General features: G+C 32.4%; 1 protein-coding gene across 2 annotated transcripts in view; it reads right to left on the reverse strand.

Annotated features, from left to right (window-relative positions):
- Window positions 1-4,812: 4,812 nt before the first annotated feature.
- LOC111617731 (tectonin beta-propeller repeat-containing protein 1-like) overlaps window positions 4,813-17,596 on the reverse strand; it is a 23,004-nt gene continuing 10,220 nt past the window's right edge. Inside the window, exons 3-14 of one of the 2 annotated variants that reach the window (XM_023359019.1) lie at window positions 13,102-13,223; window positions 9,373-9,528; window positions 8,177-8,323; window positions 7,956-8,101; window positions 7,750-7,880; window positions 7,481-7,680; window positions 7,270-7,406; window positions 7,031-7,205; window positions 6,825-6,960; window positions 6,555-6,751; window positions 6,291-6,410; window positions 4,815-6,213 (exon numbers count right to left, since the gene is read on the reverse strand). In XM_023359019.1, the coding sequence (XP_023214787.1) occupies window positions 6,103-6,213; window positions 6,291-6,410; window positions 6,555-6,751; window positions 6,825-6,960; window positions 7,031-7,205; window positions 7,270-7,406; window positions 7,481-7,680; window positions 7,750-7,880; window positions 7,956-8,101; window positions 8,177-8,323; window positions 9,373-9,528; window positions 13,102-13,223 (1,778 nt within the window). In that variant the 3' untranslated portion in view covers window positions 4,815-6,102. Of the gene's footprint in view, window positions 6,214-6,290; window positions 6,411-6,554; window positions 6,752-6,824; window positions 6,961-7,030; window positions 7,206-7,269; window positions 7,407-7,480; window positions 7,681-7,749; window positions 7,881-7,955; window positions 8,102-8,176; window positions 8,324-9,372; window positions 9,529-13,101; window positions 13,224-17,596 lie in introns of both variants that reach the window. The other variant, XM_023359020.1, reaches the window with a different exon arrangement.

Genomic DNA, 17,596 nt, shown 5'->3' on the forward strand with positions numbered 1-17,596 from the left:
TCCGTTTAAAAACTCTGTCATCATCGTCATAACTCTCTTTCGACACATTTTTTTAAATATTGAGATACCAAAATTAATTTTAAATTGTTCTTAAACTTCTATAAATGTTGAAGATGTTTCAAAATTTGTTGATGGTGTAACAGTAGTATGAGTAGGGCGTACAGGAGAAGTAATTTTTGCAGTCTTTATTTGTTTTATGACAGCCGAGGATCTTTCTTATGGCGGTTTTCTGTGAATGAAAACAAAGTTAGAATGGCATTACTCTTTAATTTCTTCCTTCCTTTTTGGTTATATTTTGCTACCTTACACTAATTTTTGTACAATACAAACAGTTTGTATGTATTTTTTTCGTTTTAATAATATCGCTTTAATGGATATTGCATGTAATGTAAACAGCTACGCTAACTATCGACTTTTTTTCTCATTTGTCTTAGATTAAAGCTTAAATATGAACGTAAACATAAAAATATAGCAAATTCGTGTCTATCTGTTGTCAAATGTGTTCAAAAGCTTCTAGATTTTTTTATAAACGACTTTAAAGAACACTTAGATCTACGCGCAATTTTTGTCAGAACACGGCGGATTTTAACCACACGATACAAATAAACAATAGAAAATTTGACAACCCATTGTCGCTGTTCTGATAATCTAGGTACTGTACTCTAGCTTGAACAGGTCTACAGTAGGCACAATCTTTGCTAAGAAAGATGTAATCGAGAAGACTCGAGGAGCTAAAGAAGTAACGAAAATCACGTCTGAGAAACAAAGATATGCCATCCGTAAAAAAATGGAGAGATTGCTTTTAATTTGGATAGAAGAAAGGGAAATGAAAAAAGATGCAACTAGTATGACTATCGTTCAAGAGAAAGCTAGAGAAATTTTTGAAACAAACTCCACATTTGTCACACGAGGAAATAGAATTCGAGGCTACCACTGGATGGTTTGCAAAGTTTAGAAGGAGATCTGGCATTAAACATATAGTAATTCACGGTGAGTCTGCTAGTGCCGATAAAGAAGCAGCTGAGGAGAAGAATTCATTAAAAAAAGGATATTGTCCACAACAAATTTTCAATTGTGATGAATCCGCTTTATTTTGGAAGCGCGTGCCAAACCGTACCTACATCACGAAAGACGAAAAAAATATTCATGGGCATAAACCCATGAAAGACCGATTGACGTTACTTTTGGGAGCTAATGCTAGCGGTGATATGAAGCTTATGCCGCTTCTTGTCTATCACCCGAAAACCCGAGAGCATTCGAAAAAATTCCATAATTAAAGAAAGACTGCCAGTGATGCGGAGATCGAATAAAAGGGCACGGGTCACGCGTGGCTCTTTTCAAAGATTGGCTGTTTGAAGTTTGTACTCCAAGCATCGAGGATTACCTTCAGACCAAAGAATTGCCGTTAAAAGAACTGTTGCTGTTGGACAATGCACCGGGACACACGAAAGACCTCGAAGATAATTTGCTGGAAGACTTTTCCTGGCTGACAACAGTTTCTGTCCCCGAATACCACTTCGTTGATTCAACCAATGAATCAAGAGGTTATTGCGGGTTTCGAGAAATTGTTATTCGAGTACGCTTTCGTCGGTGTTTCGAAGCGTGCCGGTTCTCTTCGACGATGACATTAAAAACATTTTGGAAAGAAAACTTTGATATTCTTGAAGCTATACGGCTCATTCAAAAGGCGTGGTTAGAAGTCATTCGACGACAGTTGTTCCGCTTGGCGAAAGCTGTGTCCCTCCTGCATTCGGGGAGAGAAAGAAATGATGTCCCCGAAATTATGTATGAAATTGTGATAACTGCTAGAGATCTGGAATTGGAGGTGAATAAAGATGATATTGAAGAGCTCATAGCGGAAACTGATCTGACGACAGAACTTCAAGAACTCTTGAATGAAGAACAATTCTGCTGAAAAAAGAGAAAGACAAAAGAGGATCAATGCCGACATTTGCTATTAAAGATCTTTTGAAGAAGTGGGAGGATGTCAGAACGGCATCCAAACCAAATTGAGGTTAACCGATCACCCACTATATTGTGATACCTGAAAAAATTAAGACATCTTTTTAATTCCTGTCTACTTGACCATTGAAGTTGTGCTATTTCGTACCATCCGAGTATCGCGATAAACGTGACATTGGTAGGCTGAAATAACCAAACTCTTTATATGGTTTTTGTTTTAATGTTTGCTGTATTATAGTATTAATATTTGGTTTACAAAGGTTATCTTATGTGAGGATCCGAATTCGGACTTTTCGTGTGTTTATATCATTTCACATTGTAGCTATACTTTCATTCAATAACTGTCAACTTTTACACCTGGGAGCTAAACATCTGCTAAGTTCTCAGGCTTAATAACGACGCTTTCTCAGCACCTTTCGACCGTTTCAACACTCCAACATGAAAAACAGACAACAAAGTGAGGCAGTCGTCGCCCGTCTTTCGAAAGAGAAGTTGTCACTCGTACCTTGTCCTAAGTGCTTCAATATTCGGATATCTGTGAATTTATCATTTTATTCTACGTTTTTATATCCTACTAAAATATCATCGGAAAACATCGTACCATCGTCTAACACCCTTGCGGATACTGTACGTTCTATCATTCTTATCTGGTAGAGGAAGTATCGGTAGGGATACTTCCTCTACCGGATACCCGAACTTTCTTTCCTTCACCCAGAACGCTCGAGAATCTCAATCAAGACAGCAAAAACAAAAGGTATTTATCGACACGCGAAACTTCTGTAAACTCTCTCTCAAATCGGGGAAAAACGTAATATCTTAATACTTATAAAATCGAGAAATGTATCTAACAGCAGCCTTAATGTATAGCCTGTCGTTAACCATTAAACAGTTGTTACGTTAAAATGTCTCTGAGTGAGTCACTTCCGGTGCGCTGTCTCTTCTTCCATCCCGACTCTGTTCGCTCACACACGCGACCGCTCACGCCCGAACGAAACGGTTTCTGTGTCTAGCCGTGAAGACACAGTGGTGTCAGTCCTGACGAAACTTGTCATTGCGATGTCGACCCTTCGGTCACGTGGTGCCGAAGTATAGGGAGGCCCTTCGGCATTGTCACACTTACATAAGGGTTTATCCTCCGAGTGACCAATCTAACACATATATAATAATTTTCCAATAAGTAATTTTTAAAAACTTTTGTATGTATAATGAATTTATCTGTTTAAATGACACACTCATCGGTAACAAATATGGAAAGTTTACATTTTTTTCTCGTAATGGACTTCACAATGGTTTCGAGTAATCTTTTTTTTGGTAGAAATTGTTGAGTGAATTTTATCTACGACAGGGTCCAATCATTTTCCTACTTTGAAGGTAATTTGAAGGTAATTCTGTTCTGAAGGTAAATTTTAAGTTCTGTGTTATTTTCCTTATATGTTAATGAACTTGTGGATGGTATCAATCTGTCTGGTCTTCGGAGTTTGTCTATTTCTGGTGATAGAGCTTCGTATATTGATGTATATCCTGACCACACAGTTATTATAGCAGATACTCAAAGTTTGCTACAGAAATATATATATATTTTTAACGTAATTCTGTGATTTGTTTTAGCCAAATTAATTTTTAAATAAAAGTGATGGAATAAAGATGATTTTTTAGAAAAGGTGGAAAGGTATCGTGATAAATGGTGTTATAAAGGTCAATTACTGGATATTCTGAAGAAATTCAGAATATATATATTTAGGAGTACCATTTTCATCCTCGGGTTTGTTTTTATGTGCAAAAAAGTGCAATAGGGCTGTGTGGCCTTTAGATACTTATAATTAAGTTATGGATAAGAATTTTGGAAATGTCAGATCATTATATGTCACAATAGAATGTTTAAACTTATACTCGATATTAGAATTATTAGATTTTAATTGGACACACTCTCGTTAAAGAAAATATTGGATAATTCTGGTCGTAGTTTTCTCTGGAAAAGGAACTTGCCGATAATTATAAAATCTTATTGTCAACAAAGTATACAGAGGGATTGGTCTGAGACAGAACTGAATGTTCGTTATAAATTATATTGTTCTTTTAAGTCTCATTGTACTTTAAGGTTTAATGAAAGTTCTGTAGTATTATTAATAAGAAAATCTGTATTAATCCTACTGAAAAATGTCCCATCTCTACCCTCAAAATTTAAGTCCTTTATATATTTTTAATTATTATAAAATAACGAAAAATAATGATAAAATCTCATAATAGATAGCGCCACATATAATTATTTATGATTAAAAATTAAAAAGTGATTTTTAAAATCTCATAACAGCTGGGAACGTTACGCTACTCGTTGTTAATTTTTATTGTATTCGGGACGTTTGAAAACGTGGAGATTTGCAAAAAACTGGGTCAAATTTACAATACTTTCCCTTATTATGTATACATAACAGCAGGGAAGTAAAATGCAAAAATAAATTATTTTACTGGAGATTTTCTTCACAAAATATTTGTAAAATCTCGCCATGTTTGAAAAGGTAGTAATTTCTGATTGCTGTAAGGTATTATTCTAAATTATTTAAATATAGTATATGTCTTTAATCGATTGGTTGTTGTCTTTATATTCCATGTGTAATAATTTATGTAATTAAACTAATTATTGCTTCATTTTTAAATACCTTTTTGTTCGTAAAAAACCGTAAATTTTAAAATCAAGCTTTTTCCGTAATTATTCGAAGTCGGGGTATTCATACTGTATTTCAAAACTGTATATGTCTATGAACGGAAAACTGTTTTTTGTATATTTAGCTTTTATTTAAATATACAGTAATAGATTTTAAATCATATACATATAACAGCCGCCAAACATACATTTTAAGATGCCGTACCGACAAAATTTAATTTCCCATCGCATCTTCCACAATTAGCCTCGCCCTTCGATAAAATGTTATTTCCAGATGTTTACAACAAGAAATTATTTATTATTTGGCTGAAGGTCGTTCCCTGGTACTACCTTTAACAATTTTTCCAATAATTTTTTTTAGTGGAAATCAAATTATTTACAAAAAATGAGAGATTTGTGGGTTTGGTAGAACGAATATAGTTAAAAGTGCCGTGGCGCGTTATCCTACGGGAAAAGGGGGCAATTGCCCGGAACCCCAAACCAATCTTTAAGAAAATATTTCTACCCAAAAAATGCCCCAAGTCTACACTATGTAAGAACCCCTCATTTAAATTTGCCTGGGACCCCGTGAAGCTGTAACGCGCTAACGTGCGTAATGTTTTTTTTTAACAAATGCGTTTCTCTGCGACTACTAACTTTATATATAGGAGAAGACGTGTAAAAGCTTTCATTATTCTGTTGTTAGCGGGCATCTTACATCGTTTGGCCCTATTGATGCGTAACAAATTTTGTTATACCTGTGTACGTAGCAAAAACATAAGCAAACAATGCCCCTCGGATGAGGCAAAGATGGATACGTTTTTGTAGAACAATTTTTTCCACCAGTCCTAAAAATATTTTTATACTTATCCGCTCGACCCGCATCTTTGCCTATTGTTCTCGGGAAATTTATTGCAAGAACAGCGATTTAACATTGAATATTTATTAGACGTAAAAAAACAAACGAGGAAATGTGTGAATACAAGTATTTGCAAACGAAACTTCTGCATAATGGCGTAAATTTTTTATTGTGTCCAGACACAATGCAAATGGCTCGTTTAGTGACCAAATTGTTCCGTAATGTTTTGGGAAACATTACGGAACAATTTGGTAACCGATACATTAAATAAATCGATTTATTTTGATACAGAAATGTTTATTTACATAATGCTTGTGTATTTTTTCGGCATGTATAGAAATTCTAACAACGTTCGGTTATTATCCGAATGATCAATAGGAATTACAAAGTAAGTTCTTAAAATATAAAATTTTAATTTTTGAAACTTAATATCGAATTATTGTAATTACATCGTTTAACGACGATGTAAGATTAACGATTTACGAACGATCGCTAGAACGATTATTCTTAACATTATTATTTACAACATCAAGCTTCACAATTATTAAACAAGAGTATAACGATATAAATCTTGCACAAAATTCGCCTTCATTATTCTGTACAATTCGATAAATACATTAAAATTTACAAAAGATGAGGTCTATCCTAGAACCGTGTTGTCCCTGCTCGATTTTGTTCCTTCGAAGGATACGGCGTCGGCGTCCAGATTCGTGGATGCGCATCCGCGAACGCTAACGTACTGCCATCCACCCTTGAATAAACAATATGCGTAAGTTAACGAGAGAGGTCGTCGTGCCTAAATAGAAGTGACAAATGAGTGGTACTTACTCCGATTCCTGATGTCCATCCGGTACCAATTTTGTTAGCTTCGGTAACGCCTTCTCTTTGGCAGACAACACCAGAAATACTTCCCTGTTCCGTTTCGATGGTCTCTAAAACCGCCCACACCTTACAAATATACAAATATTTTCCATTAAAATATAAAACAATTCGAAACTATTCACCCATTCGCGTGCATTCGGTTAAATGGTTCTGCAAAAACTTGCGAATCACCATTTAGAGTATAAGTTAGTTTAAAATATTAGTAAGTACCTGATCGTCGGGTCCTACGGACACCATTCTGACATTCGAGCACACGAGTTTCCAAGAGGTTCCTTCGGGAAACACTGGTACAATCTCTTGACGATACCAAAGATTCTTGTTCTCGTCTGTGGCGAAAACAGACGTCTTCCCTACGGAAATTTGGCATAATGGATGTTGCGGAGCCTCCACGTGGAACCACAGAGAACCTGTTCGTTGTTTGCGAACAGAAATCGTTAAAGCCAATGCACTGAAACTTAATTAACGGTACAAGAAACTAACCTGTTGGATTCGTCGAAGACACGCCGTTTCTTAGGAATGCCGACCCGTCTTTACCGATGGCCCAGATTTTGTAACTCCCTCCGACACTGATAGACTTAAAAGACTGATCCGCGGGAATGTGAATCCAATTTATTCCCTAAAATAAAACTCACTTAGAAGAGGTTCTCTTTCTAATTTGAAACCCACGTACTCGACAATGCCCTTACCTTGGGGCACAAAGAGGTAACACCAATTCTGCACAAGGCATCTCCGTTAGTGGCCACGGCCCACGTAGCTATCGGCTCGTTAGGATTGCCCGAATGATCCACTTGAAACGAGACGTCGATCAAAGGAGTGGTTCCTAGTTCTTGCCAAGGCCCCGTAGTATTTAATTTACACTTCCTGAAAAATTGCGTAAAATTAATCGCAATTAAATAATTGGTAAAATTAAGGATCATAAACCAACCTGAACCACCTTCGCCTTCGAACGTAATCAGTGAATGTTTTGTGAGAGTGATAACTGTAAGGAAAGTCAGTAGCGTATTGCCATCCCGCATTGTCGACGCCTCCTGGAGTGTGATAATCTATAGCCCAATCAGATATCTAATAATGCATTGTTTCTTACTTTTTCTATAATTAAAAAATGTTAAACAATAGTACAGAAATGTCAGTCGTACCCATTGCCAATGTTTAGAAGGTAGATGAGTGTTTTCTTTGGTGCATTCGTAATGACCCGTTTTGTCGCTCCATATGTAACGATCGGTGGGAAGTCTCCTCTGAGAAAATCCCGACAATGGATTCCACCTTTGATTTTCGTAAACATAGACGTGACGAACGTCCGTCATGGAATAGATTCCTAAATTGCATCCGGATATTCCTGTACAAAAATATTTGTTTTGATAATTTTAACATTAAGAATGTTATCAAATTATCTCTTTCAACTAACCTTTGAATATTCCTCCTCCGTAACCACCGGTGTAAACCCACACTGTGTTGTTATAACCGATCCCCCAAACAACTCCCGCCTTACAAGTTTCCACTATGTTCAAATGTCCTCCTCCCAGTAACCTCCATATTCTGAAGTAAATTTTACTTTAACAATTATAATATTTTCTTAAAATTTATTTTAAGTCGATAAACTTATGTACTTACATGTTATATAAGGAAGAATGATTTAAATCTGTATTACAATTGCTGATGTAAATATCTCCTTTGACGGTGGTCGACCAAATTGCAGTATTTTCGGGTTTTCCTCTCAAATTCCACAGATCGCAACTAACATTACAGAGAGTGGAAAACTAAAATACAATTAGAATGTGTTAGTCTCAAATGTGTAAACAAACTTATGGGGATCAATCAAAAGTGAATAATACCCAATCTTCCATTTCGTTATCAGATCGAAAGCTTAATTTCAAAGGATTTCTTTTTGCGGTTCTTTCAGCCGTGTGAATGGCAATTGCCTGTTTTTGTTGGTCGCTGACGTTTACGATGCACGTCACTTCCACCAAATTATTAACCAACTAAAAAGACAATAAGATAAAGAAGCTTTATTACAATTGATCTGTTAAATGCTTGTTAAATTTTCAACAATTCCAGCAGACATTTCTGACTTTATTTTTAAAGGAGCTTCCATATAATGAATTCTTATGTAAGAAATAATTTTATTAGAAATGTTTTCATCATTCTGCCACTTAAAATAAATTCAAAAGGAGCACCAGTTTAGGTGTTTTTATTTTATTTCATATACAGGTATATGAAATAAAATAAAAATTGTTTTCTGTTAATCTTTGTAATATTATCTGTAAAACCAGTATAATAAGTCCTGATAATAGAAGATATGAATTTATAGTCGAAAATTTACATATTAATGAATGGTCTTTCTTTGCATATGTCAAACATGTAAAACACCATACGACTTTTAGTTATGGGGTTTCCCCAAAGGAAAACATCTACCTTAGAAGACCTGGGGCTATATTCTGGTCACTGTCTCTGGTCTCCTGTCTCTCACAAGCCAGTCACTGATTGGCTAATCCAAATGATTAGCCAATCAGCGACCAGCTTGTGAGAGATAAGAGACCAGAGACGGTGACCAGAATATGGCCCCCGCATCTATGCCAGATCTGAAGGACAGCATTTGGTGCCATGTTCTGGATATTCTGGCATTCATTCTGGATGTTCTGGATATTCCTTCTTCGTTTTGAACAATGTGCTCTAATCGCAAAACCATATTTTCCACAGCTGTGGAAAATATGGTTTTGCGGACATATTGAGTGGTTTTAGTGTTATATATATATATTCAACATTTATATGTGCATACATATTCAATATTTCTGTATGCTCCAGTGCCACCCATTGACAGATTTTTGTACTTTTTTTTTAAAGAAATGTAAAGTGAATCATTTGAATTAGCCAAATTTGTGGTTTAAATTTTGTTTCATTGCAAGCAGTAGAATGCACTCCAGAGCTCTCTGAAGTGGGAAACTTATTTCTCACTAACCCTGTACTTTTAATTACATACTAAACATTCACATTTTTTAAAAAAATTATTCTTCTATTTCAGATAACTTACTATCTTTTGAACTCCCATAAAACAATGGCAATTCAAGGTGGCACTGTCAAGATTCCTCTCAGCACCATGTCGTTCTAATTCCAACTGACAGTCAACCCAATGACGTGGTTGTGAGTCGGACATTAATCTACAAGAACCCGTTTTCACCCAGGTACTCTAAAAATAAAAAAATTGCATAATAATATCCAAAAATTTTTTGACATTTAAAAATTTATTATACTTTAATTTTAACATTTTAGGTAATTATATATATATTTTTTTAAATCTGAACCTTTTTTTATAGAATGATATTTCTATTAATTAAACAATATTGCCTTTCTTCTATAAACTTTGCTCTTATTGAAACATGAGAAATACTGTTCTTCAATGGTATTAATATCTATAATAAATTAATGTTTTGCCTAATGTAAACAATAAAAAGACTGAAAGGGCCAACATAAATAAAATTAAATATGTTGAATCATATAAAACTAACAAGGGAACTGCTGGAGTGTCTTCTAATAAAATTTAGTTAGTAATTATGTTAAAAGTATACAACTCTATATTAAATTTGTAGTATTTACTAAAAGTAATAATCAGGATTAATAGCAATCAAATGTCTTATTATTTTATAGTAGTTTCACTACTAAAAATTTGCATATTTGTTTTAAACGATCACAGAGGAAGACTGCTCTATTACATTTAAGAATAAATTCTAGAATTTTCAAAAATGGGAGAATTAAATGTAAATATTCAAAACATTATAGCAGTATTAAAACGTTTGGGATAATGTTTGGCCTACAGAAAAGATTTGTAAGCCTAATATTTCAGACATTGATCAACAAGTAACCAAACTGCTTTTTAATGCATTTAGCGATATTTTAAGTAGTTATGTAAGTAGAGATGACGAAGAGTTTTGTCAGATGGAAAATAACAATTTGATCACAGATAGGCCTATTTCAGATAATAAAATAACACATCTGCTTCAAGAAAAAGAAATTGATAATGCAAACACTGACTGTGAATCAGGATATTCAGATGATGATGAAAAATCCGATAAGAATATAATCTCAACAAAATGAAAAGAAGAAATTCTTAACTTACATAAGAAACACCTGAAATGGAAATTACACACATTACAGTGGAAAGAAGCTAAAGAATTAAAACGTTTTATTGATTTATATAAATGGAAAAAACAATTTAAATCTCAAAAGCATAGAATTTAAATGTTAAAAATCATTAAAGAACATACTAAACAAATGTTTGACGAAGCTCAAGGCAGCTATAAAATTGTTAAAGGAAATTAATTGAAGAAATTTCTGTAATGTCCATATTTTTAACTGAATAGTTCAGCTAGTGATTCTTGGGTTGCAAAATTTAAAAAAGAATATAGATTAGTATCTCGAAAGATTACAAAACTTGTAAATAAAACAGAAATAGTGAACGAACAGGATATTTTAATAAAAGCTGCGCAATTTCAAACAATAAAAAATTTATTGCCATCTTTTTCGCATAACTTCATATTCAATACGGATCAGTGTGGTTTTTCATACGAAATGATTTCACCAAGAACACTTTCATATAAAGGAGAGAAAAATACTATTGGATGGTAATAAAGTTATGCATTCCTACACCATTCAATATTTAATTAATGCTAACAGACAAGTTGTAGGTAATGTATTTATTTGCTTAAAAGAGGCTCACAGAACCTTTGGACCTAGAGTTCAAACATCACTGTTCAATGCCTCAAATGTAACTGTTACAGCTAGCTCATCTGGCAAATTATCTACAGCAATTATTACAAACTATGTAAAAGATGTATTATCTCCAAATATAACAGAAAACTTTTTTTATTAATAATTGACTCGTGGAGTGGACAAACAAATATTAATATTTATAACACAGTATTTCAAACATCTACAAATCAAAATTCACGCGAAATATTAATTATTCCACCAAAGTGTACATCTACATGCCAACCTTTAGATGTTCGATTTCATAGACAAAACTTTTAGCTAAAGAAATTTTAAATGCTCTACAATTATTCTGTAATGATTCTTCGATGAAATTATTTTGGACAACTAGAAATGGCATTATAAAATTACATTTGATTCTTCATCATCAATTATCTGTGCCAATATTTAATAATTTGATTAAACATGCATGGTTTGTTTCTGGACTCTTAAATTTAAGAATTGACATTTTTTATTTATAACAAGTTTGTTATTCTTTTTAAACACTGATAGTTTAAATTGTGTTGAGAGTAATTGCCAAAATCTTTGATTTGTTAAATGTGCATGATGCAAAAAAGTTCTTTGTTTATTTTGCTTTGTTGAAAAATATCATGTAAATAGTTGCCCATCTAATAATTTGTGAATATGATAACTTTTAAATATATCTATTAAAATGTATTTACTTATTACGTTTCGATTGTTTTCTTTATATTTATATGTATATTACACTACTTTTATATTATATTTCATCGTTAAAGTAATGATAAATAAATGTTATAAAAGATTATTCTGAGTTTATTCCTTATTCTACTCTGTAAATGTAATAGTGATATCTCGGTTTTTGTACTGCTTAATACTAAAAATAATAAGAAATTAATATAAAATGAGTATAAAAAAACTAATACAATGGTCTCCGAAACAGAATCGCCATCTAACTGTTTTTGATTGATCGATCGAAATTAATAATAACTGTTCGGCATTTTCAATTGTTTGTGGTTTGTTTCGTTAGCACTTTTATGCCTTTTGCTACATTAGCCTCCTTTTTGCTACAACAAAACTTATCGTGGATGGCAACTTCTCGTACAGTACATGCGGCCTATTTCAGCAATCTTAATGCCGCTCTTGTATTTTTTTAATGATTTCCTTCAAGTTGATTGTGTTCCTGGCCTTCTTTGAGGGGCTGATGGCTCTGGAAACTTTCTTTGGTCCCATGATGCAAGTAAAAGGAGGGGAAGCAATGGAATTGTTTTGCAAGACGTGCAGAGTAATGCCAATACAGCAAGAAACACCACCACGATGATTTGTGAGCAGAAAAACGCATGGGTCGCTCTTTGTTTTCGCAAAATTAGCAACGAGATCACGTGGCATGCCAACAAAATCCGAGGCAAATTTTTTGCAAAAAAGTCGACGAAAACCAAAGTCAACAAAAATCAAGGTATTACTGTATCGCCGCCTTCCTCCGCGACCCTTTCACTACTAAAAATTTGCATATTTGTTGTACTATTTTATAGTAGTTTAAAACATTTGATTGCTATTAATCCTGATTAATACTTTTAGTAAATACTACAAATTTAATATAGAGTTTGTATACTTTTAACATAATTATTAACTAAATTTTATTAAAATTTATTAGAAGACACACTGACAATTCCCTCATGAGTGGAAGAAATATTTGTGGAACATATTCTTGGAACTAGATTTGTCAAAAGCTACTTTGATATCTTTTGTTTTTTGATATCAATTTATCAATAAAATAAAATTTTAAATACTTTTTGAAGGTTTTTAAGATATTCAGATTTCTGTGAATTCTATAAAACATATCAGTGTCTCTCTACTTAATATAAAATATGAACAACTCTGAGATGATTTTTTAATTAGAATAATTTCTTAGAAGAGTTATTAAATAATAATTGTTTCTCAATACTTTTATGTTAAATATAAATTCATAAACTTAGATTTTTCGTATCATCTTTGAAAATTATGACAGAAATGCCATTATTCAGAAAAATTAAGTTACCTTTTCAACTGCAAGTGGATATGATTTGAATTTTTTGATTTCATTTTCATATCTCTTCTGAAACTGAAAGACAATATTTAATCTCCAGGGTTCATCAAATCCATAACTACTTGAGAAAGATCCTAAACAAACAATAAAAACCAATTATTTGTATGCTTTATGAAATTTTTCACTAAAATTTATATTATAATCATTTTTGATTTTAATAATCCAACATTAAGAAGACCACACTAGTTTGCAGTGTCTTGACTTTAAAATAGTCATTGTTATTAAAAAATTAGGAGCTTCTACACAACTAATATACTATCAGAAAAAAAGAAAAGAAATCTTCCTTCTTTTCTGATTTACACTGTGAAATCTTATTGAATAATTCAAGATAAAAGATCCAATATGCAAAGTTGTTGTTTTAGAAAATCCATCATAGAAATTATTTTATTGATATTTTATAGTATTATAGTATATATTATATAGTATTGATTACTTTATATCTGTAAATAAGTAGATTATTTTTCTTAATTATAATTCATTTGATTTTTCACCTTTAGAAGTTATATAATAACTTTACTGTATCATACTTTGCCAAATATAAAATGATTTATAAAAAAAAATTTAACTAAAGTTGTTAAAATGGAAGCAGATGTAACATTATGTAAAGCAGTGTTTTTCAACCTTCTTGAAGATGCGACCCCTTTACAATTTAAAAAATTCTGGCGATCCCCCTGGGCCATATTAAAACTATATCAGTGATTTTAAAAACTACGTATTTAATTTTCTTTCTGTTCAGACCTAAATATCGATCAAAAAATCAATTGTACTGTAAAATAAACAGAGGCAGACTTCTCACTGAAATTGTAGTTTTTTTTTATTGTAGTGTAGGACCTACAAACACTTGTCTTTTTCTTTTACCCGTGACCCCCCGTGTAAGGCTTTGCGACCCCCTGGGGGTCGTGACCCACAGGTTGAAAAACACTGATGTAAAGGATTCTTCCATACAATCCCACGATTAGTGATCTCTGAACAGAACTATTGAACAGAAGCCAAGACCTCTCATCAAACTCTTTTCTTATCTTAATGCTAAATAATCACTCCCTCCTGAGGTTACAAATTAAAAAAGATATAAGAAGAATTAATATCTTTCACAAAGGTATAAAAACATACCTCAAAACACACAATCAGGCAATTGCTGTACCTTGCTATCCCATTTTGCATTTACAACACTTTTTATGGTTTATGGTGATGTCATGCCACACATCATCAATCTCCATTTCATTATTTAAATTAATACTATTTTTACAATGAATTATTGTAACATGTTCTTTAAATCTTGTCAAATACAGAACCTTTTCTCTGTATAAAATTTTTATATTGTTTCTATCAATAATACAGTTATTTTTTTACAATGGAACTTATGCAGATTGGTGATATTTTAGCCTTATGGCTCTTTCAATCTTGCTTCCAATCTTTTAGTCTCTGCAAGTACAATTTAACCTGTATAATACTACTGGAATATTTAATTATTTATTTATTTTTTTGGTTTTATTATTATTTTTTAAACATTAACTTACTAACCTACCATAACCTAGGACAAACCTAATCAGAGGACTAAAGCTAACAAACCTTAATCAAATTTAACCTAACCTATCATATCCTAATTGGAAACCAAGAGTCCCTAATCTAACTTACAATTAAGATTAACTGAATTTAGACTGAAAGAGAAGACAGAAAAAAAAATTTAAAATACAAAGTTAAAAGGCAGTTATATCCTGACAATTCAAACAAAGCAAAGGAAAAGCTAATTGCCATCCATACCCTTGGAGTGAGTGCTCTCAAGAGCCCCTCTAAGGGATATAAATGTGAGTAGATGGAACACTGTATGCATGTGAATGAATTGGCACCGGTTGCAAGGCCAGTTGTACCCTTCAAGAATAACAGCTCTCATTAAAACTATTCCTAATGTGATTGTACCTATTGCAGCAAAAAACTAAGTGATGTGGTGTTTGGTCCTCCTGAATACCACAATCACATTGTGGATTGTCCCCAAGTTTAAATCTATGCAAGTATTGCTTAAAGTTGCCTGTCCTGTAAGTAGCTTACATTTAAAGGATGTTGATAAAATCATTAAATCCCTTGCTATTTGTCACTAAATTCTTTGGCACTTTTGCAAAACCACCTCATCTAAAACAGTATTAGAATCCATTTATTTTGCCAATATTCAATCTTCACTTGATTGTCATCTGCAGTATCAGCTATGGTTATGTCTCCGTAAATGAATTGAATTGAATATCAGCTATGGCTGCCTCTTCTCATTTAGGAAACATTTTAAGAAATGTTTAAACTAATTATTTTATTTTAAATAAATTCTGTAACCTTCCTTTTACCCCTAATGCTAATGTTGCTAGGTCCAGATTGGAAATTCACAGTTTTTCTGATTATGTCAAAATACTTAAATCATTCACTTTTATATAAATATTTCCATGGTTCCATTTGTTCTGAATGGTTGTACCTTAGAGTTCCACTACACATTACTTGTATTCAAACTTGTTTTTTACCCCATCCTAAAGGCTGGCCATTTCTTTGAGATCTTTTTTCTATTAGTCTATTCAGAATACTGGTTTTGAACAATCTTGACCATTTACAAAAGTGTTTAAAATGTAACTTTATAATTTGTTATATTTATATACAGGATGTCCCATCAAGATTGCATAGACTGAGAATCTGCACTTAGAGTACATAAAAATGACCCAAGAACCATACCTCTATGACCCAAAGTTTTTGAGAAATAGACAAAAGAAAAAGCATGACATCACATCACATCCAATGCACAGAAAATAGTAAGTATTTCACACATTTTAGTGATAACATTTCAAAATATGCTCATGCGTTTTAAATTTATGTTCTTAACAAAGAACAAATGTTTTTATTCACTCCTTAGAAGTTTACAACTGTTATTGGCTGAAGCTGATCTAAAGAGGGTCAAAAATGTTCCAAATTAAGAAGACTAACAGAATTTGGCTTCCTTGCAAGCAATTTAAAAGTATCTATATTTTATCTTTTAAGTATTTAAAATTATATACAAATGAACATGTGTAGATACAGTAAGTCTCTTTCAGCCTCTCTAAATGATAGTGGGGTAGTAATTTTAATGCATTCTGACAACATTACCTAGTGTACAAGCAAAACCACAACTGTACACATTTATGTATCTATCTATACTAATATATAAAGACGTAATGTTTGTATGTATGTATGTATGTATGTATGTATGTATGTATGTATGTATGTATGTATGTATGTAAAAGTTTCTTTGCAGCAGATAATCTCTGAAACTACTCATCCGATTTCAANTATTATTATTATTGCATGCCAAAGGAGTTCAATAGTCAAGCTAATAGTTACAACAAAGTTGACAATTATTATTGTCAATCATCCACATTATATATATATTGGTCAGTGAGATTTTAAAACTGTAAAGTTTTATTTAAAGTTAACTTTTGGGATATGATTCTTCATAACAAAATTAAATTAAGAAAGAAAGGCTTATAAATGTGTGTTCAGAAATGGGCATGTTTTTGTAAAATCGAACATTTTATGACAGTGTCAGGTGCAAGACATATATTTTATTACATAACTCTCTTATTAACTCTCAATCAACAGGTATGATTTAGTACAACATGCACATATCTCAGAGATGGATAGACAGAGCAGGTTCAGTGGCATGGTCCCCAAATTCTTGAACTGAATTTTTTTGGACTTTTATCTGTGGAGACACCTGAAGACACTGGTATAGTAAGAGATTGGTGGTTTTCAAAGAATCAATTTCCAGACATATATTCTTATGCCTGTTTCTTATTTTCTCTATGAGAAATCATCATCAAATTTTGTCCCATTAAAAGTATATCAAACATCACAATGGGACAAACATAACCTGTATATTATAGAACTATATGTATCTCTAACAGTTTTTTAGATTTACTAATTATAACTTTTACAATTCATCAGTAAATTTTAATTGTTACCTTGTCAAATTTTTATGTAATTAGTAAATTCAAACAGACTATTTTGACTTTTATTAATTAATTATGCCTTTTTGTCCTTTTTTTTTATAACTATTTAAAATTTATTTTGTATTACAAGTACAATCTATATATTAACAGGACTTATTATACTGGAATTATGGATGCAGATATTTAGTTTTACAGTTCAAAAATAATGTTCTTTATTTAGTTCACCTGAACACATACACTTTAAACATGTGTTTCGGACTTGCTCGTCCCTCTTCAGCAGGCCTTCCAACGACACTTTCTATAATTAACAACAATCAACAATAAAAACATTTTCGGTACAATTATCACTAAAACTAGTTAAGAACACAGACATTTCCCGACAATAAATATTTAAAAATTCTTACAATTTCTGTATTGCCTATCTTCACTATCCTTCCACCTACACTTACTATCCACAGCAACCATACGATTTGACACATTCCTAATTTTTT

Source organism: Centruroides sculpturatus, unplaced genomic scaffold, assembly GCF_000671375.1.
Source record: "Centruroides sculpturatus isolate CEXI.00-Female unplaced genomic scaffold, Cexi_2.0 scaffold1622, whole genome shotgun sequence".
Taxonomy (NCBI): domain Eukaryota; kingdom Metazoa; phylum Arthropoda; class Arachnida; order Scorpiones; family Buthidae; genus Centruroides; species Centruroides sculpturatus.